The sequence below is a fragment of the Phyllopteryx taeniolatus genome, chromosome 3 (assembly GCF_024500385.1).
Source record: "Phyllopteryx taeniolatus isolate TA_2022b chromosome 3, UOR_Ptae_1.2, whole genome shotgun sequence".
NCBI lineage: Eukaryota > Metazoa > Chordata > Actinopteri > Syngnathiformes > Syngnathidae > Phyllopteryx > Phyllopteryx taeniolatus.
The window spans coordinates 6,767,121-6,788,785 of record NC_084504.1 but is presented as its reverse complement, the minus strand read 5'-3'; the positions used below and the strand labels follow the sequence as shown (position 1 = coordinate 6,788,785).

General features: G+C 41.3%; 2 protein-coding genes across 4 annotated transcripts in view; both read left to right on the top strand.

The window, feature by feature from the left end:
• Positions 1-8,168, top strand: part of gcn1 (GCN1 activator of EIF2AK4) — a 34,192-nt gene extending 26,024 nt beyond the window's left edge. For both annotated transcript variants that reach the window (XM_061766709.1, XM_061766707.1), the window contains 6 exons: positions 315-429; positions 990-1,086; positions 3,176-3,324; positions 3,805-3,915; positions 5,218-5,439; positions 5,530-8,168. In XM_061766709.1, coding sequence (XP_061622693.1) covers positions 315-429; positions 990-1,086; positions 3,176-3,324; positions 3,805-3,915; positions 5,218-5,439; positions 5,530-5,655 — 820 coding nt within the window. In that variant the 3' untranslated portion in view covers positions 5,656-8,168. The remainder of the gene's footprint in view (positions 1-314; positions 430-989; positions 1,087-3,175; positions 3,325-3,804; positions 3,916-5,217; positions 5,440-5,529) is intronic.
• rab35b (RAB35, member RAS oncogene family b) lies at positions 8,014-21,289 on the top strand. Of its 2 annotated transcripts, XM_061766710.1 has the most exons (6): positions 8,014-8,308; positions 10,002-10,052; positions 12,389-12,512; positions 15,794-15,918; positions 19,391-19,515; positions 19,584-21,289. In XM_061766710.1, exons 1-6 carry the CDS (start codon positions 8,257-8,259, stop codon positions 19,710-19,712), a joined length of 606 nt encoding a protein of 201 aa, XP_061622694.1. In that variant the 5' UTR covers positions 8,014-8,256; the 3' UTR covers positions 19,713-21,289. The 2 variants fall into 2 exon arrangements, with proteins under 2 accessions (XP_061622694.1, XP_061622695.1); XM_061766711.1 differs by lacking the exon at positions 19,391-19,515 and having other exon boundaries at positions 8,170-8,308; positions 19,584-19,690.
• Positions 21,290-21,665: the final 376 nt, after the last annotated feature.

Here is a 21,665-nt window from a genome sequence, read left to right as displayed (position 1 = left end):
TTTACTAGCTTCGAGTAGTTTTGGATACATTACAGAAGCAGTTAGATTGTCTGCTACCGTTCTACTGCGATTGCTATTCAGTCAGTAAATTTCTTTGTGTGTGCAACGCATGTAATTTATAGCAGGATTATTTTATGATTAAAACAACTTCCTGTTCACAGTTTGAGCACACTCAGCCTTAAATAGAATAGCAAATTGAAATGTTTTACAACAACAAATACAACTCACACAGAAATACAACTAACACCAACAACTTGTGATTATGTTTCGGTTATATTGCATGTTTTACATTGTATTCACACTGTTTTTGACAGGGAGACAATGCTACAAGCTTTAAGGTTTGTCATCCAAGGGGCTGGGTCAAAGGTGGACCCAAACATCCGCAAGAACATCACCACCACATTACTAGGCATGCTGGGACATGACGAGGTATGATACTGGGAGCAGATAACTTGAACATTAAACAGGGTTGAGAAGATTTTTTTTCAGTAGTGACAAGCCTTTACCTCCTAAGTTAAAAATTCAGTAAAATAGTCTTTCTGTAGAAGCTGTTTAGTGGTGTTGGTCTTATTCTGTGAGCACTGTGATGAAACTGGAGGATGTGGTTTGGAACAAAGGTAGTTTTAAGTGTCTACATCAGTATATAGAGCAGCAGTAGCTCATTAATAACGATCTGGTCTTACAAATCAATTGGCAGCTGTTTGTCGGAAAGATCCTAGTCTGTAAGGCACAGAACCCCTGAACATTAGTTCAGGTCACCGTTTCCGCGCCACATCACTCCGTCTCTCCTTGCATGCCTGCACGTGTAGTCTACTTCATGGTAGGCTGTCCAACAAAAATATACAGCAGGTTTAAATCCAATTTTCCTTTGAGGGATTTTAAGTATATTGCAATTTTTTTAAATTAAAAATAATTCATTAGCTTTTCACATCAGTCTCTCTGCCTACCTGCCCACACACTCATCTCTTTGTGTGTGTTTACACAAATAGGATGCAACTCGGATGGCTTCAGCTGGCTGTATTGGTGAGATCTGCCCTTTTCTGTCAGAGGAGGAGCTGAAGATTGTTTTGCTTCAGCACATCTTGGGTTAGTATGTCCTGTAAATGCAAAATTTATGTAACATCACTTTCTTTTAGTTTGTATAGTTAGGTGTATTTTTGCTTTAAGTTTCTATATTCTATATTAAGGCCTTTTTTTCCTTTACATAGGACTGGTGTCACAAAAGAGTGACAAAAACTGAGTTTTTTTCCTTCAAAATAACCCCTTTAAATTCACTTTCTCTGCCTTCATGCACTCCTGGAAGGATTCTTCCATGATTCTCACAGCTCAGTCATCACGGCGATCTAGATGTCGTACAGGTCTTTATAACAGGTCTTGATTTTGGGAAAGAAGAAAAAACATCACACAAAAACGATTTTGTTCTCGGCCAGGAACTGTCGGATGCTCAGGGCGTTGTGAGCAGGCGTGTTGTCATGATGAAGTGACTGAGTTGTTCTGCCACAGTTCTCGCATTTCACTGAACGAAGCAAACGCTGTGGGATCTCTTTGTACACATGCTGGTAGATTGTCTGGCTCTGTGGCAAGAACTTGCAATGGACGATGCCCCTCACATCGAAGAATGTGGTTAACATGACTTTGGACTTCGAATGTCTTGCGTTCTTCAGCCTTGGCGGCGATGGACTCTTCCACTGAAGGCGTTTTGTCTCCACGTACTCCACGTAGTCGGCGATGACTCTACCTAGCCAGTCTGGTCTCATTGGTCTCACTCTCATCATCTCTCACTCTGTTCATTGCTTGATGACCGACACAGGATATGTGTATAAAAGTATGTGAAAAAGTCCAATGGCTGCAGGTCACAGTTATACAGTATATTGTACTCTACTATACTAGATCACTATACTATATACTATATTACATTGAAGGGCAAAACTAGTTGTTTGGGTTTGAAATATAGCTTTTGTGACACCCGCCTTGGACCTCTTCTGACACATCAAGTACAGTGAACTGCCCCGATTCGTGGCTCGCTATTCACAAATTCACCTTTTTCTTTGGAACCTATTCTCAGGCATTTGCTGAACACTCACCTATTCACTTATTGTTGTTCTCGTTTTGTAAACCCCCTTCCCCTCAAGGCATCCCAGCCTGGCTAACAGGGAAAGCAGGAATGGTCTCAAGGAAGTCTAGTTAGTAAAACCCTGCTACTTGTGGGGCATATGGACCAAACCCTGCTGCGAATAGTGAAAACTGCAAGTTATTGACGTTTCCCCTAAAAAGATTTACAATTGCCTATATTAGTAGTTTCAACTGTAAATCTGTCACAAACTATGATCCAAAAATATTTTAATATAATTTCAAACTCCTCCTACAATATTGCCCTGACAAATAAATGGCTTGCAGATGACTTGATCTCTAAAAAAATGCACCAGAAGTTCATGCATGTCCAAGGAACATTATCCTAAACTTGGCTCCTCCCCAACATAAAAAGATCTCAGGCTGTTGAGATATACAGTGTCCAGCAATACTTCCTTGACACCAATTTCCTATTAACCTCTGCTTTGGCACCATTTTGACTGTATTGTTGTAGTACATCTCAACTAAGAGACAAAAGTTTTTTGTATGTGAGGGAGCTATTCGTGTCAGGGCTCAGTGGCTGTATGGGGGTTTACTATACAATCGTGCTCACCGTTGTTGACACCCATGAAGTTTAAGTACTAATAATAAATAAATATATATAATACACACACACACACAGATGAAACAAAAAGAGATTTTTAGTAGTGCACACATACAGTATGGTTACAGATGGCGCAATGAAGCACACCCTGCCAACAGTCAATCATGTTGGAGGATCCATAATGCTGTGGGGCTGCGTTGTTTATTCTGGTACTGGAGGCCTTGACTGTATCACAGGCATCATGAAATCAGAAAATTATCAAACGATTTTAGAGCAAAATGTCTTACCCAGTGTAAGAAAACTTGGTTTGAGGTCCTCCAGTAAGACAAAGACCCAAAGCACACACCCAAAAGCACACAGGAATAGTTGAAAAGGAAAAAAATGCACTGTTTTTAAAATGGCCTACAATCCCGATCTCAGTCCAATAATGGAGAGCACGACTATATTAATTATCTTGCTTCATCAGCAATATGGGGATTGAATGTTTGTGTCCTGTTTCAGCGGATATGTCAGGGGTGGACTGGATGGTGCGTCATGGTCGTAGCTTGGCTCTAGCCATTGCAGTCAAATGTGCGCCTGAGAAGCTGTGTGGGAAGGAATACTGTGACACCGTCACGGAGACCATTTTGACCAACGCCACTGCTGACAGGGTAAGCAGAAAGTTAGGCGTGTGCATGTGGACCTCTGCACTTTGCCAACTACTGTTCTGAATGTCTGTCTTATTTTTGTTTCTTTAAACAGATAAGCCAGCATTATAAATACTACTCTCAACCAATTTTCATTGTTCTTGTAGGCTAGCTTTTTAAAAAAAAAATAATAATAATAATTTTATTTTTTTTATACCTCCTCCTCGTTTCTCACCTGGATGCTTCTGCTTATAGTTCTTCGTGTTGTATTTAGAAATAATAATGGCAAATACATGGAAAAAGAACGCCACTTAAACGCTTTTAAGTACGTCAATATAGAATTACATTTGTCTAAATGTATTTTCAGGATACATTTTTAACCCTGGCAACAGAAAATATTATTACTACAGAGCTTGTGTAGCTATAATGATATTGATTTATATATTGACTACACATAGTACAACCACAGTATGAGTAGATCATGTGCACTGGGTTCTCTTGCAGATCCCCATTGCTAGCAGTGGTATCAGAGGGATGGGATTCCTGATGCGACATCAGCTCAGCTTGGATGGAGGCAGTAATGTTACCCAGCGCTTCATCACACAGTTTATAAAGGTTTGTTATGCAGTACATAAACAGTCAGTCTGACAATCAATCTGTTAATGATCACAATCTATTAGGCTGGATTTACACTGCAGGTCCATTTTTTTGTAATTTGTTTTTGCTTTCACTATTTACATGTCCTTTTCAAGTTACGCGTATCTGATAAAATGTTACATTTCACTGGCTATACTTCAAGTATCGACACTTGGCAGCGACAACGTAGAAGTAAACAATAATAATGAAATAACACAAGTATTAAAAGAGAGGTTGGTCTGGGCTGACTCGTCTCCCCCATTGTTTTAAATGAAGGTAACTTCCATATTACTCCACTGACAGCTGTCTGCAAATATTTTTGCTTATTTAATGATCAAGACACCTCTGATATACCAGATATTGTCAATGCTTTCACTTTAGTTTTGATTTATCGTATGTTTAGTTGTTGTTTGGGCAGACCCAGGTGTGTACGCGTCACTGATCGGCCTATTTCGATGACGTCAGGCTCACATTTACAGGGTATATACAATCTGTCCATTTATTATGCAGTCGCATTAGCAGAAATCTGATTTGTCAGATTTTATCCACATTGGGAAGGGTCCTCCAATATCCGATTTCATGCATTTTTGTGTCTTCATGCTGCCTTGACACATACCCAAATGGTGCCACTTGAACCAAGAATCCAGCTTTACTCTCCACACATTACCACGCATACATTATACCACATTTGAAAATTGTTTATATAGTGAACCCCTGCTACAAATAGTGAAAAGCCGCGCATAATTGCCCCTCAAAAGAGTTTGTAATTGCCTATAGATCCCACATGGTGGCAGCAAAGAACTAGCCATCCTTCCATTCATCCATTTTCTGTACCGCTTATCGTCACTAGGTTCAAGGGCATATCAAAACCTGCATTAATTTGTCAATAACCTTTTCGAACAAGCTGTACATTTCTGGAATATATATATCATTAACCCTTCATATTGTAGTATACAAGTTATTTAAAGACAGTGTGTGCTTCACCAGCTTTACGGGGAGTGCGCAATACGCCTAACAAAAACCTAATTTTTAGCTAAACTATAGTTGAAAACTGGACGTTACGTGCATGTATTACATAACATATAAACAATGCAAATATGAATGTTAACTGACCCCATAACATCTTTGTCATCTGACATTTAACAAGACATTCTACAATCCCACAATAAACGTACTGTATTAGCACAGTATGTCGATGTTTAGGAATATGAGGAATGGAGTGTGGAGAAGATAAAGGATTTGTGTTCCTTTGTGACACCTGCTGTTTGTGTGACCCAACAGAGTCTTCAGAACCAGTCCAGTGACATCAGGCTGGTGTCGGAGCGGGTGCTGTGGTGGGTCTTCAAAGAACCTGCAGCACCAGCCATGGAGGCAAATCACATCAAGCCTTTGTTGAAGACTCTGTTGGACAACACCAAAGACAAGAACACCAGCGTCAGAGCCCAGAGCGAGCACACCATCGTCAACCTGTTACGACTCCGCCAGGGAGAGGAATGCATGCAGGTCAGACCACTGACTGAAAGTATGGTGTGTTATAGGCGGAAATTATTGACACAAGTAGACACTCATGTTGGGCTTTCTATTACGTTTCAGATGATTACAGCCATTCTGGACTCTGCAAGTAACGACCTCCTATCCGAGTGTCACCGCCGCTCTTTGAAGAAGATTGCCAGTCAGCAGGACTCCAATGAAGAAATAGATGACACCATACTAACGTGATCGAACCAGACTGCGCTATATAATGATGTCAGCCAAAAAATGGATCGACTGATTTGATCTCCAATGTATGAAAGGTCCAGACACATTCACCCGCTCATGTTGCTCTGTTTTCCAGCGCAGGAACTCAGGATATTTGCTAGCTGACAAACAAAATTGCAAGACCATATCTGTAATTCAACCCGCTTGACTTTTTAGCCCCGCCCCTTTTGTCAGGAGAGTCACAATTTGAGAATATGATTTTGCAATGACATTGACCTCCACATCAATTTTACTTTATTTCCTCCTCATTATGGTGTTTTCAGGTTTGATAGGCTCTAAATTTAGATGTATTCAGCTTTCAAAATGTTTTTCAATGTATTACTCTGTTCATGGCTGCACTGGACTGCTGAAAAGTATTATTCAGCCCCCAAAAGGTCCAATGTTGCGGTGTCTTTCAGGGACCGATACAAAAGCGGTCTTTGAATGTACCACAAGTTCCTATCCTGAGAAAACAATTATTGGTTAGAATTTCAAACCCCCCTATCAACAAATGTTTCATTTCTCTTATTTCATTGTTTTAACAGCCTATAAATCGAAAATGTTTTCTTTAATTAAAAAAATAATAATTTATCACATTTTACAGCTTATGTTACAGTTTTGTAACTGTAATTAGACCAATTCTGTTATGAATTTTCAACAAAAAAAATCTATTTTGCTGAAATGATTGGTGATGCCACTGTAATGGCATATTGCACACATCTCTTACCTTTTGGTTGTTGATTGATTTGTGTAAGAGACATTTGGGCAGTGTCTACAACAGTAATGTTTTTTTATCCCATTGATTTGGTTGTAAAAAGGCAATACAAAATAAAAAAACAGCTTGAGTGAATTATTTTCAAGCCTTTTTACTTAAGGCTATGTTACGGTTTCGCATGGTCGTTGATACCTTTCCTCAGGCATTCAGATTTGGTATGAAAATTAACATGAAATTAAAGCGGCGGTCTAATAGTTGGAGCCCACACCAGTGTATCAATCTAAATGCCATTTGTATAATCAATAAATCAGTTTGTCAAATTACCCCTGGATCTTAAATGTCTGATCAACCAAGAGATTTTGCACAATTCCATGTATTCAACTTTGTGGGTGCAACTGAACATCGTACTGTTCCCAGTATGAGTGTGAATGCGACCAGAGCATAATGTATATATGCATGGTTGGGTGAGATGGAGGAACTTCCTGGTCCTGACCACAACCCCATCAAATACCATTCGGGATGAAGCAGAACATGCATTGTGAGCCAGGCCACAACTGTTGCTATGGATGAATGGACACAAATTCCTTTAGATACGCTACAAAATCTTGTGGAAAGTCTTTCCAGAAGAGTGGGAGCTGTTGTCGCTGCAGATGAGGGACTATAGGCACCAATACTTTTGTCTACACAGCAGTGCTTGGAAGGAAAGTAGATTTGTCAAGTATCTGCACTTGAGTAATTTTCTGAAGAACTGTTATACTCCCTATATCTGAAAATTAAATATTTGTACTTTATACTCCTTTGTCAAAATAGGCTCACTACTTTTTACTTTTCTACCTCTGCTGATTATGACATGTATAAAAAAAGAGGTAAAGTCAATCAGATGAGATTAATTGTTTGAGCTTTTTGGATCTTAAAAGGTGAAAAAGAACAGGGACGAACGAAAACCAGTGATCATTAACAACTATGGCAACAGATTGGGAGAAACAAGACGTTGATGTTTTCTGTTAGAAAAGCGATTCGTGGTGTATTGTTTCCAGTTCTCATTCGTTAGCGTTTATTTTTGCTCAGTTTACAACGTTAGCAATATGGGTTACAGTTGTTTTGCTTGTGTAAAAGTCGATCCAAGACTAGCTAGCCTAGACATTACAATCGACATGTAAAAAATTTTTGCCCCCCGTACGAGCATTATTTAAATTAAAAGAATTAGGATTAGAATTATTTATTTTGTGTGCAGAAATGTTTTTTTTCCCGTTGCGCCAATCAAAACAGATTAGGGAATTGACAGTAAGAAAAATGGTCAATTTCATGTCTACTTTTTTCCCCCCCACAGAAATACGTGAGTACGATATTACTTTTAACATCTCTTTTTACACGAGCATTTGTACTTCTACTTAACTACAGAAGATGAGTACTTTTTATACTTACTGCTAGTGTAACCATTTTGCTGATTATCGCCAGCCCCAGGATGATATATCTTCACTTATGTAATCATCAGCGGTTTTATATTGTTGTTTATTTAAATTGTTATAGAAAAGTGTAAGGCAATGTTGTTCAATGGTACGGGGCGGCTTGACGGCTGGAGCCTGCGCAGTGTGGCCGGATCAGAGTCCGTTGCAGTTCCACCAACAGAGGAGGAAGCGGAGTTTCCGGCTGCTTGGCGGTACAGAACCGATTGCCGAACCCCCGAGAAAAACGACGCCGGCTCGGGGCGACCGGTTTATCGCAACGGTAGTTTTTTCCCAGCAACATTGGGGGGTCCGGGGTCGTGTGTGTGTTGTTTTTTTTTTTAAAAAAAGAAAACAAGGGACTTGACCCACAAACGGTCCAAAGAAGCGGCTCAAGGCGGGAGTGAGCCACGATCCGCCGGCATGGCCAGGGACTACGATTACCTATTCAAACTGCTCATCATCGGTGACAGCGGTAAGTCGACGCCGGGGATGTGGCACGGGAAGTGGGCCTGTCGTGTTTTTACACACGCGTAAATGCCTAATTGCAACCTGGACGCACTGTGCCTTCAGGTTTCGTTTTCTATTACTAGTGTATTGCTTTTGGGATAAATTAGTTTTGTGTAATGTCCCCGGCCGCTATATTCCAGTGTTAGTGACAGGGTGGAGGTTGTGTGTCCGGGCTGGGCATGTCTGTCGATGAGGCCGGATATCGCCTCTAGACCAGCCGAATTTTCCCCTCGAATATCTTCCTGTTTTGGTCGTGTAGCAAACGTAATACTTTTCTCAACTAAAGCCAAAGTCGCATAAATGGCCGAAATGTTACAAGAGCGAATTAGACCGTTTGAGTCTGTTTTTATTTGCCTTTAGCTGCGGCAGCTAGCATGAAATTAGGCTATCATATTTTTGTATGGGTCATGAAGCTGTTGCGTTTGCTAGTACGAGCCACAGGCTATGATGATATTACAAGGTTAGGACGGTTCGCACAACGCTAAACAATAACTACTGCGGCAACTATTTGTTTGGAATAACAACTTGTAATGTCGATTGCTAGCCTGAAAATGTTAACTCTATGGTGGTAAAGGAATGCTGCACTGCGGTCTGATTAGCATCTCAAGGCAGTCACGTTTAAATGAAGTGAAACTATCATCGTGTTAACGAAAGTGTAACTTCGTGAAATTATATGTTAAGATATCTAAGTTCAACGACAACTTTCTTTGTATAGTTATGTTGATTTAACCACGTTATGCACCCTTGAATAAAAACATGAATAATCGACTCGACTTCACTCTCAATTGGAGTCAAAGTTAACCCGCAGTACTTAACTGTATTGCTTTGTGGGGTCTGATCCCCACATTCATTGTCCATCCTGATCCTGGCACAACCGCATCATCATCATCAGAGCACACTGATTCCAGTGTTCCTTCAGCTGCACTGTGGAACTACGACTGACTCTATTTCCATACTGTGATAACGAGCTCAAAATGCAATGACTGCTGCCCATTTTCAACAATAACTTGCTGGTATCTGCATGATACTAGTTAAGCGTTCTGCATCCAGCTTGGTTTTGCTGTTTGAAGCTTAAGAGATCATGGGTGACTATTCAGGAGGATGTGTGTCTCATCGACACCAAGACAAACATATTGGAGCTTTAAATTATCAGTACACAGTCTCATCTACTTTGAAGCCTCTGTTATTGTTTGACCCAAATAATGGAGCAAGGAGGCCAAAGGAAACTGATAGCTGTTAGGTTTGGAGCAATAAAACACCATCTGACAACCCCCCAGTAGGTAGCTTAGGTCGCACCCCAGATGCAGCAGAGGAATTTCATAGGTGACATCTAATATTCCTTCACTCTCACTTATCATCTAGTCTACCTTCTCTTCTATGGTTGCAACAAATCATCACCATACCGTATTTATTGTCAATTCCATAAATCCTTTAAATCCCATTCAATTGATCAATTTTTCCCATGAAAATGTCCACCCTTTTTACCTTTAGTTTGTAGGACTATGAAGTGCACAAGGATTACAGCAGTTGATATTGGGTTTGCATTTGTGCCATGCCGTTGGGCTTGGATTCCCAGACAATTAGATCGTTTTTGCTAGGTACTAACTGTGTAGTTGACTCATCTTAAAGCTCACACTGTCCCTCTGTTTCCTCCGCAGGAGTGGGGAAGAGCAGTCTCCTGCTTCGTTTCGCAGACAACACATTTTCAGGTGGGTGTTTCTGTCTAACCCTAAATACAGTGGAACTTCCAAAGAATCAACTGCTAACGTGTTCTAATTTCCAAACAAATTTGCATTGAAATGGATTATAATTAAATAATTAAGGGTCAACCGATCCTCGTTCTCAAAACCTATAGTAATGGTTAAAGAATGTAAACATTTAACATTTACTGTCATGCATTTATAGAAATAAGTTAAATTGTATGTGAAGACTAAATCAATCTCAAATGAAATTACTCACTCTACAAAGACATGTTGTATGCAGAGTGAACATAGAAGTGAGGGGAGAAAATTGCAGCTTGGTGATTGGTGATTCAGCTTCTTTGCTTATGCTTTTTTGAAATTCTAAACTGTCATATAAGTGTATAAATAAGTCAACCTAAAGTTAATTAACAGCAGACTATATACTCACTAGTGATGCACCAAATATTCGACGGCTAAAAATAGCCTAACAGTTTGTTTTTGGTTTCGTACCGCAAGACTTTTGTCACCAAAACAAAACGGACAAAATAACATGTTGTTTATTGCTTTTAAGTCATAGCTTGTTTCGCGGCTGACACGCGAGCTTGTACACTACAAAGTTAAGAAATGTTTACGATTAACAAGCTATGGCCATTGGACTTTGCTGACTATGTAGTTGAATTGACTGAGACATTATTTTACACAAAGCAGTCACGGTTTGATAATGTCATGCACCATAAATCAACCATAAATGTGACAGTTAAATAAGGCGCGCATTCAACTAGTGGTAACATAAACACACATTAACAACAACAAAAATTAACCTCTTTGTTACGGGATTAATTCAAATTTGCATGTCACATTGAATTGTGGGAGCGGTGTGGCTTTGCCGTCATTATGCTAGGGGCTAGGCCAAACTGGTGCACCCCGATTGTCGCCCAACTTTGCTGCTCTCCGCTGTTCGGCTACTAAGGTAAAATGTTTGTTGCGTCCTATGTATTTGCGCCGCCCCTGCTAACTACGAGCTACAGCGAACGCGGCTAAATACAATGGCAAGCCACGGAGGTGAACGCGGCGAATTACGATGCTAAACTGTGGAGACGAACGTGCGCCTCGCGTCCTCTTGTCAATTTTGCCGCAAATGCGTCCACCATTATGTGATAATGATTACATTGTGAAACTGAACCGTATGCAGCATTATTTTTATCCTACTATATAACATACTGCAGTAACTGTCCCACGGTAATGTTCTTGACATTAAAAAAATATGGAAATTCAGAAAAATTGTTCTGAAAGTGAATTTCTATAATTGAGCCGCTCTGCAGTCATAGCCACAAATGCAAATTTCCAGTGATTGGCATAGTTTCATAATTAGTAATTGACAGGTTTTATTTTTTATATTTCAATAAATGTAAAGCGCTTTGTGTTGCATTTTTTTTGTATGAAAAGCGCTTACAAATTCAGTTTGATTGATAATTCCTTTCGGCGACACGGTGTACGACTGGTTAGAGTGTCAGCCTCACAGTTCTGAGGACCCGGGTTCAATCCCCGACCCTGCCTGTGTGGAGTTTGCATGTTCTCCCCATGCCTGCGTGGGTTTTCTCCGGGCACTCCGTTTTCCTCCCACATCCCAAAAACATGCGTTAATTGAAGACTCTAAATTGCCCGTAGGTGTGAGTGCGAATGGGTGTTTGTTTGTTTGTGCCCTGCGATTGGCTGGCAACCAGTTCAGGGTGTACCCCGCCTCCTGCCCGATGATAGCTGGGATAGGCTCCAGCATGCCCGCGACCCTAGTGAGGAGAAGCGGCTCAGAAAATGGATGGATGGATGGATGATAATTCATTTCGGTTTTTGGCCTTTGGCTCCCCAGGTTTGGTTTTTGGTCAATAATTTCTATTTCAGTGCATCACTAATACTCACCTAAAATGATGGTGCATGGTGGACACGCTGACGCAAATGCTGACAGAGGATACTTGCTTGTGGCTCTACACATTAACCTGTTGGCCCCCTAAACACACCTGACTTTGCACTGTACATTGCTCTTTTTCTAAATGGTAGTGGACTGAGTAGCCAGGACAGAGACACGTGAACTGTATTTTTTCTGTTTGCCATCATTGATATCCTTCTGTGGTGGTAGCACAAAATATAAAAAAAAAAAAACGCAGTTAGTTAATCTTTCAGATGCTCAATAACCTGAAGTCTCGCAAGATTTGATCATGTCTTGTGTGAAGATCTTGTTTTATGTTTCACATATGAGCAATATTTTTGCACAAAATTGTGGTCGAATTCCAAATTGTCTGATTTTCAAAGCATATGTATATTTCACGGAACTAAAATCTGATGCTGTGTTACATTCACGTTTGCAGGTAGCTATATCACCACAATTGGAGTGGACTTCAAGATCCGGACGGTGGAGATCAATGGGGAGAAGGTGAAGTTACAGATCTGGGATACAGCAGGACAGGAGCGCTTTCGCACCATCACATCCACGTGAGTTGATGTATACACAAACTTACATAAACATATACACACACGAAGGTCTCAGGTGTGGTTCTTGTTTTGCATAAGAAACCAAGAAAAAGGGCCTTTGTGGTCTTGAGATTTTGTATAATTAGATGAAGCAGATATTACCATTTAGCCTGTGTGCCCGCTTAAATGACAACCTTATTACCTGTTAAAATGCCACTGTCCTATTTATTACATTATGTTGCTATCATATACTGGATTGGTCCTGGGCGGGGTTAACAACGTACGCCACCGCTGTTGTTAACCTACAGGGCGCCGGTGGACATTCAGCTACTGTGGGTCGAAGAGGTGGAAAGCAGGTTTTTGGGCACAAAGAGAAGAGGAAAGCACAAAGCCTAGAATTGAATGTGAGGACTTTGAATGTTGGGACGATGACAGGAAAAGCTCGTGAGTTGGTTGACTTGATGGTTAGCAGAAAACTTGAGATATTTTGTGTCCAGGATACCAGGTGGAAGGGCAGTAAGGCTCGAAGTTTAGTGGCAGGGTTTAAATTATTTTACCATGGTGTAGATGGAAAGAGAAATGTGGTAGGGGTTATTTTAAAGGAAGAGTTAGCCAAGAATGTCTTGGAGGTGAAAAGAGTATCAGATCGAGTGATAAGACTGAAACTTGAAGTTGAGGGTGTTATGTATAATGTGATTAGCGGCTATGCCCAACAAGTAGGATGTGACCTAGAGCTGAAAGAGAAATTCTGGAAGGAGCTAGACGAAGCATCCCAGACAGGGAGAGAGAGTCGTGATTGGTGCAGATTGTAATGGACTTGTCAGTGAAAGAAAGAGGGGTGATGAAGAAGCGATGGGTAAGTCTGGCATCCAGGAAAGGAACTTGGAGGGACAGTTGGTGGTAGACTTTGCAAAAAGGATGGAAATGGCTGTAGTGAACACTTTCTTCTGAAGAGGCAGGAACATAGGGTGACCTAAAAGCGCGGAGGTAGAAGCACGCTGATTACATCTTGTGCAGACGATGTAATCTGAAGGAGGTCACTGACTGTTATGTAGTGGTAGGGGAGACTATAGCTAGACAGCATAAGATGGAGGTGTGTAAGATGACTCTGGTGGTGGTGAGGAAGATTAAGAAGACAAAGGCAGAGCAGAGAACCATGTGGTGGAAGCTGAGAAAGGTACAGTGTTGTGCGGCTTTTCGAGAAGTGGTGAGAGAGACTCTTGGTGGACAGGAGGAGCTTCCAGAAGACTGGCCCACTATAACCAAGGTGATCAGAGAGACAGGCAGGAGGGGACTTGGTGTATCTTCTGGTAAGAAAGGGGAGAAGGAGACTTGATGGTGGAACCACAGGAATCACACAAGGAAAGAGGTTAGCTAAGAAGTGGGAAACTGAGAGGCCTGAGGACAGGAGAAAGGAATATCGGGAGATGCGACATAGGGCGAAGGTAGAGGTGGCAAAGGCCAATCGAGGCATATGATGACATGTACACCAGGTTGGACACTAAAGACACACATGAAAATTTGTCGTTGAACACACAATGTTAGACATTCAATATCGAACACATTCATTATTTAAGATTGTTGGCCTAGAACTGTTTCAGACCCTAAAATCGGGACCAATCCACTTCTCACACACATCAGACCTATGGGTAATCTTATAGGATAATTTTATAAGATTTACGATTGTCTGGCGTTTGAAGTGCTTGGCTGGGAAGGGGCAGAATCAGCACAAAAGCAGCCCGATTGTCTTTATGCAGGGCTCGACACAAACCTTTGTACCTGTAGCACTGGTGCGACCAACTTTTTCTGCTTTTTCGGTTGGTCGCACCAGCACATGATTTGGTGACACCATTTTTTGAGGAGGTACAGCTTGACCATGGCATACCATAGTTTCGATTGACAGTGACTCGAGATATATTTGCAAAATATGTTAGTGTGAACAAGAAGTTTGTCCGCAACAAGCAGTAGCAGTCAAAACATGTCAATTAAATAAATAAAAAAATAATAATAACCAAAAAAACAAAGGCTTTACTTTTATTTGATCATTTGTTCAACTCAGCGGGGCCAGTTTTTATAGTGAGGGCTTCTAACCCTCTTTCCCTGATAAAACCACTTAATTTTGACCATTACCACAACAATATGATTGACATACATTTTAAAATGATTGCATAAGTGTACAACCACCATATAAAACTATCGTTTATGATGATTTCAAATCATAGTCCCAAGCAGAACATGGATAAATCATTACCACTGCAATTATTGGACTTTATTTTAATGATAGTTTGTTTTCTTATACAATACTCTTTTAGGGCGTTTTAACTTTGCACATACAGTACCTTCATATGTCTATGCTATAAACAGGGTATAGATAGATAGATAGATTTGTGAGCTTTGCTAGCTTCATAACAAAGTTATTAAAACCTTTGCACGTGACCGTGTTTGTAATAATCAATGAAATTAAAACGACAGACAAATTAAGCAGGCAATCTTTGTGTGTCGTGAGCCTAAGACAGTGTGTTTTCACTTATGGTCGTTTCCCTGTTTGTCAGTATAGGGTGCTTCCTTGATTGTCTACATTCCGTTTCACGTCACAATTTTCAGCATCATGACTCGGGAGACTTTGGCTTTCGTCACACACGAAGATCTTCGGTCGTAAATATTGAATGTGTTCATTATTTAAGATTGTCCGCCCGACCCCTTTCAGAGCCTAAAGTTTGGACAAATCCAATCTTAACACACTTCATACCTAAGGACAAGTGTGTGTATGCGCGCGCACGTGTGGGGCACTTAATGGTTCCTTATTCACATTATGAACATGCTCACAAACAACCAGTTAGCCTTTCCCGCGGTCGTCTACACCACTCCAACTGTAGATTGTTGGCATGTTCAGACAACTCTGTATGCCCTCCGCTTCTAACACTACACACAAATGCATACAACCATAATAACATACACATGGTGAGGCGGACAAAAGGTCCTCTGTGTTTGTTTGGCACTGCAGAGCAACACTGGGGCCAGCTTGCCATTTGAAGCCCCAGCTGCAGGTTTACTTTTGACTGGTCTCCACTCTATTCATCTATGTACGAGATGCTGTTCCAAAAGTCCTGGTGGTTTTCTAGCAAGAATTGTATCAGTCATAAAACATATTGCAAGTCACTTGTACCATCGGTGAGTTGCCTTGTAGTGAATCTGCAGCCACTGTAAATATTAGTTATGTGTTTATATTGGTTTTTAAGTTTGGTTTCCTTTCCTCGATGTTGGCGTTAGTACTAAGTGCAACTCTCCTTCTCTGTGTTCAGGTATTACAGAGGAACGCATGGGGTCATCGTGGTATATGACGTCACGAGCGCAGAGTCCTTTGTCAACGTCAAACGATGGTTACATGAAATCAACCAGAACTGTGATGATGTGTGTCGAATATTAGGTGAGTGTCTGCATACAGAAAAATGTTGTCTAGACTTAGAGACTCAATGTGGGGACTGCCTACACTCGTTGGCCAGAACATAAAGTATCGAGCTAGTGATTTTAACAAAAATACAGATTTAAAAAAATAAATTATTTACATTTGAAGCGATTTTTCAAACGTGAGAAATCCCACACATGAGAAGGAGAAAAAAATCGACGTGTATTCCTTCAGTGTATATAGTCTCTTATAGTTTGTTGTACTCAAGGTGACCAACACATCATACCACAAGCATAACAAATGATCTCCACAGACAATCCTGTCTCTTCTCCCAAACCAGATGTCATAATAGTAATATTGACCTGTAAGAGGCAGCATGGTGCCACAGGACATCCACACTGCTGGGAAATACAAAGCAGAAGAGTAGTAGTAGTCGTAGTTAGTGGTGTCATGATTCATTCATTATATCGATGTATCCATTTATATTCCTATGATCCCATTGGATCGATCTGTGCTTGGCAAGTTCACCTCCCGGACGTAAATATATTTATTGAAATCGTTTTAAAAGGTAACCAATCAATTGTATCAATACTAGTAAGTAACATTTGGATTTAAGCATGTCAGGCTAAATATTGAGGTGTGTGCAGTGGGTACAGAAAGTATTCAGACCCCCTTAAAATTGTCACTCTTTGCTATATTGCAGCCATTTGCTAAAATCATTTTTTTTCCTCATTAATGTACACACAGCACCCCATATTGACAGAAAAAAACGGAATTGTTGACGTTTTTGCAGATTTATTAAAAAAGAAAAACTGAACTATCACACAGCCAGAAGTTTTCAGAACCTTTGCTCAGTATTGAGTAAAAGCACCCTTTTTTCACACCTGGATTTGGGGATCCTATGCCATTCCTCCTTGCAGATCCTCTCCAGTTCTGTCAAGTTGGATGGTCAACGTTGGTGGACAGCCATTTTCAAGTCTCTCCAGAGATGCTCAATTGGGTTTAAATCAGGGCTCTGGCTGGGTCATTCAAGACCAGTCACAGAGTTGTTCTGAAGCCACTCCTTCATTATTTTAGCTGTGTGCTTAGGGTCATTGTCTTGTTGGAAGGTGAACCTTCAGCCCAGTCTGAGGTCCTGAGTCCTCTGGAGAAGGTTTTCGTCCAGGATATTCGTGTACTTGGCCGCATTCATCTTTCCTTCGATTGCAACCAGCCGTCCTGTCTCTGCAGCTGAAAAACACCCCCACTGCCTGATGCTGCCACCACCATGCTTCACTGTTGGGACTGTATTGGACAGGTGATGAGCAGTGCCTGGTTTTCGCCACACATACCGCTTAGAATTAACGGCAGAAAGTTCTATCTTGGTCTCATCAGACCAGAGAATCTTATTTCTCACCATCGTGGAGTCCTTAAGGTGTTTTTTAGCAAACTCCATGCGGGCTTTCATGTCTTGCACTGAGGAGAGGCTTCCGTCGGGCCACTCTGCCATAAAGCCCCGACTGGTGGAGGGCAGCAGTGATGGTTGACTTTCTAGAATGTTCTCCTATCTCCCGACTGCACCTCTGGAGCTCAGCCACAGTGATCTTTGGGTTCTCAGCCACAGTGATCTTTGGGCTCTTCTCCACCGATTGCTCAGTTTGGCCGGACGGCCAGCTCGAGGAAGGGTTCTGGTCGTCCCAAACGTCTTCCATTTAAGGATTATGGAGGCAACTGTGCTCTTAGGAACCTTAAGTGCAGCAGAATTTTTTTTGTAACCTTGGCCAGTTCTGGGCCTTGCCACAATTCTGTCTCTTAGCTCTTCAGGCAGTTCCTTTGACCTCATGATTCTCGTTTGCTCTGACATGCACTGTGAGCTGTAAGGTCTTATATAGACAGGTGTGTGGCTTTCCTAATCAAGTTCAATCAGTATAATCAAACACAGCTGGACTCCAATGAATGTGTAGAACCATCTCAAGGATGATCAGAAGAAATGGACAGCACCCGAGTTAAATATATGAGTGTCACGGCAAAGGGTCTGAATACTTATGGCTGTGTGATATTTCAGTTTTTCTTTTTTAATCAATTGCCAAAATTTCAACAATTCCATTTTTTCCTGTCAATACGGGGTGCTGTGTGTGCATTAATGAGAAAAAAACCTTAATGATTTTAGCAAATAGCTGCAATATAACAGAGTGAAAATTTTAAGGGGGTCTGACTACTTTCCGTACCCACAATTAATAAAATTTTAATCGTGATTGCGATTTTTGACTGCCACGACCCAGAGGTTGAGAATTCCTGTTCTAAACAAATACTAATGGGGCAAAAACAAAACACTGTGACGTTTTCACGGGTAAACTCTTTTGGGAATAGTGTTAATAATACATAGACTGCTAAATAAATGAACAAAACTGCTTTTTGTGGCACAAACGTGAGCATCCAGTAGTTGACGTTGCCACTTGTTCTCAAAGTTCCCCTTCCTCGTACTATGCTATCGTTCTCTGAAAAGCTACAAAAACATTTTTTCGATGGCCCCACTTGGTCGCACATTCAACAACGTTCTCAGCATTTCTAACGGCCACATTTTTATGCGATAATCACATTCACAACACTTTACACTCACACTTGATCTCTGCTGAGCGATGTATTGATCACGAAGCGAAGCTCGCGAGCTTGAAAGGCTTCAATGTTGCACGGCCAGTGCCGTGAGTCACATCCTTAATGTTAATTTCTTGCTAGCCTCCATCTCATCTGCCATCTACCAGACAGACCGATGTCTTAAACGTCAATAAAAGCGCTTAAAAAAACAGCGCAGACACTTGCTAAGGTGTTTCATCCAACCACTGGGGGCATTACGCAAAGGAGTGACTACATGTGGGGTGTATGATAGGATACGACGAAGAAGAGAGACAAAGAAGAAAGAAGCATTGCTGACTGCTGTTAGTTTCTTGGTAATATAACACATACACAGCTCCATAAAAGTCTGCCGTACGTAAGTCCAATGTGTTATTTCATAGTATCGATATAATCGATTGGTTACCTTTCAAATTGATTTAAATCCGGAAGGCTAACTGGCTGAGCACAGATCAAATCAATTGAATTGTAGGAATATCAATTGATACATTGGAATAATGAATGAAACTAAACTCACAACGAAAATCTGTGCGTCATTGATGCCCACCCCAAAATGTTTATAGTTCTCTGTAGATATCAAATCTATGCATTCACTCTGCAAAAGCTTTGGCACATGTCCCATATGTATTAGATTTGTATCCACATTCGGGAAAGCACAGATTTTGAGCTGAAGGTATCCGGTTCCATGTTTTTTGCTATTTACATTGACATGACCCGTATCCAAATTGTACCGCTAGAGAGCAAAATGTGGGAATTGTGTCACTTGAACGCTGCAGTGTAAACGACGTCCATCACAAGTGAAGCGTTACCATCCTGGTCAAGGCAGAATGTTTGACACGGAGTTAGGCTTCTCAAGCACCACTTCATTTTGTTCTATTTTCAGTGGGAAACAAAAACGATGACCCCAACTCCAAGGTGGTGGAGACCACCGACGCGCAGAAGTTTGCGGAACAAATGGGCATCAACCTGTTTGAGACGAGCGCAAAAGAGAACATCAATGTTGAAGAGGTAACGTGATAGGAAAAACTTGTCCGGTGGTCGTGGCTCTATTTAGCGTCTCTTTGCTTCTCACGCAGATGTTCAACTGCATCACCGAGCTGGTGCTCCGAGCCAAGAAGGAGGTGCTGGCCAAGCAGCAACAGCAGCAACAGAACGACGTGGTCAAACTGACTCGGAACAGTAAACGGAAGAAAAAGTGCTGCTAGCGAATGCCGCACAAAGGTCGCTGGCGGCAGGGGCGTTCTTCACGGTCGCGTACACACCGGATGGGACTGAGAAAGTCTAAATTAAAGAGCAGATAAAGAGTTAAGAAATATACGATAAAGATTCAAGACAAATACACGTCCCCTTTGGACAAAGTAATCATGAAGAAATATATGTACAGATTTTATTATTCAAGGTGTGATCAAAAAGTCTTATTTGGAATTCAGCAGCAGGTCCTCCTTTTCTTAAAGGATCTGCAAATTGACAACTGACTGCCATCACGCTCCAGTATAGATGCGCTTCATCACGTCGTCGTCATATATCGGTCTCGTCCTTCCTTTTCACTTTCATCTTCCTCTTCCTCACTGCACAGGACATTCAGCGCTCGAGGAGAGGGGCCTTTCTTTCTTGACTTTTTTTTCTAGTTCTATTCTTTTGGGCTGCTGGGGATATTGGGAGATGACGAGCGGGGAGGGTAACCTACTTTACCACGGCTCACGCCAACACATCCTGATGAAATACAAAAATGTTTGCTTGAGGCAAAATAAAATTCTGATCGGTAGTCTAACCCATTGGACAGCACTGCTAACTTTTCATCTTTTTTTGTTTTTGCCAAGCTTCCTTCTAACATTCAGCAATGCTGAGCCAACAACCTGCCTGATTTGACATTTTCTTCTAAACTTTACGTTTGATTTTGAAGTGTGGCAGAGCTGTAGAACTACTGCAGTCTTAATACACTTTCACCTGTCCCTTTAATTTTTTTTAACGGTGATACAGTTCAGTGGCAGTGCGCCTGATTGTTGCCATAGTAACACCTGGGGGTCCTATGGCAAGCCGTTGGGACATTTATTCAATATCTTACTACTGTGCTGAATTATCCATGTACTAGTACGCTGTCATCACAAGTAGGACAATTCAGCACATTAGTAGAATGACAAGGACGCACTCGCAGAAGGACTAGCGCGTTACGATAGGTATACAAGTTCATGGACAATTGAGTGCACTAGTAGGACATGGAATAAGTTGTCAAACAGCGTTCGTTCGGGTCCTCGGGCTGCAGACACTTCCGGCCCCCTTTTTCTTCAGGTGACTGCTCATCAGCGCCTCCAGTTGGTCCTTCGTGAGGCACTTTTGTTTTTTGGAGAGCTGGACAGAGGCGCAACCATCACTTGATGTGAGCATGCTTAGGTTCCACATCCATCTGCCTTTTTGACCCCTGCAGCCTGATGAAATAGTGTCAAACTCCCACACGCTATGGTTACCACTTGATTAAGTGTATGTATATAGAAATATCTCTGTTAATATTCAACACGTCACGGGCAACGCGTGAGAACATGCCCCGCCCGTGTGTGTTCTTATTGAACACACTCTTCAGCTGTGGTTTGCTGTACACTGGAGAAAAAGAGATGTGCTATTCAGTTTTTTCCCTTGATGAATTTAATTCGTAATAACCGTTTGGAAAGGAATACATATTGGACACATAACGACTGAGCTCATTTGTCAGTGACTTGTGGCCTGACTTTATTTTCAACCTGTGTCTATTTTTGGATTTTGTGAATAAAGTGTGGGAGGAAGTGTACACTGGTCTCTTATGGAATGATCCTTTATTGTTTCTTGTGTTGTCGATGTGTGTGTGTGTTTCACTATAAAATATTGTGTAATTATTAGTAATTCAACATGTTCACATATTGAATTCCAGATCGCTACTCAATTCTGCACTTGTAATACACACATTAAATAGTGTAAGGATTGACTGCTGGATTTTGTTTCCATGGTGTTAAGTGCTGGCCAGCACAATGAAGAAGGTACTGGTGAGCATGTCTGCCTCCAGGGGCCATGGCCATGAGGGGACTCGCCGGTCACTCACATAGGTGTGCTAGAGATGTATGTCTCCCCTAGCCCACCCTCCCCAAAAAGATATCTACTTTCATCATCCAACCTGTCTCGCCTTTGTC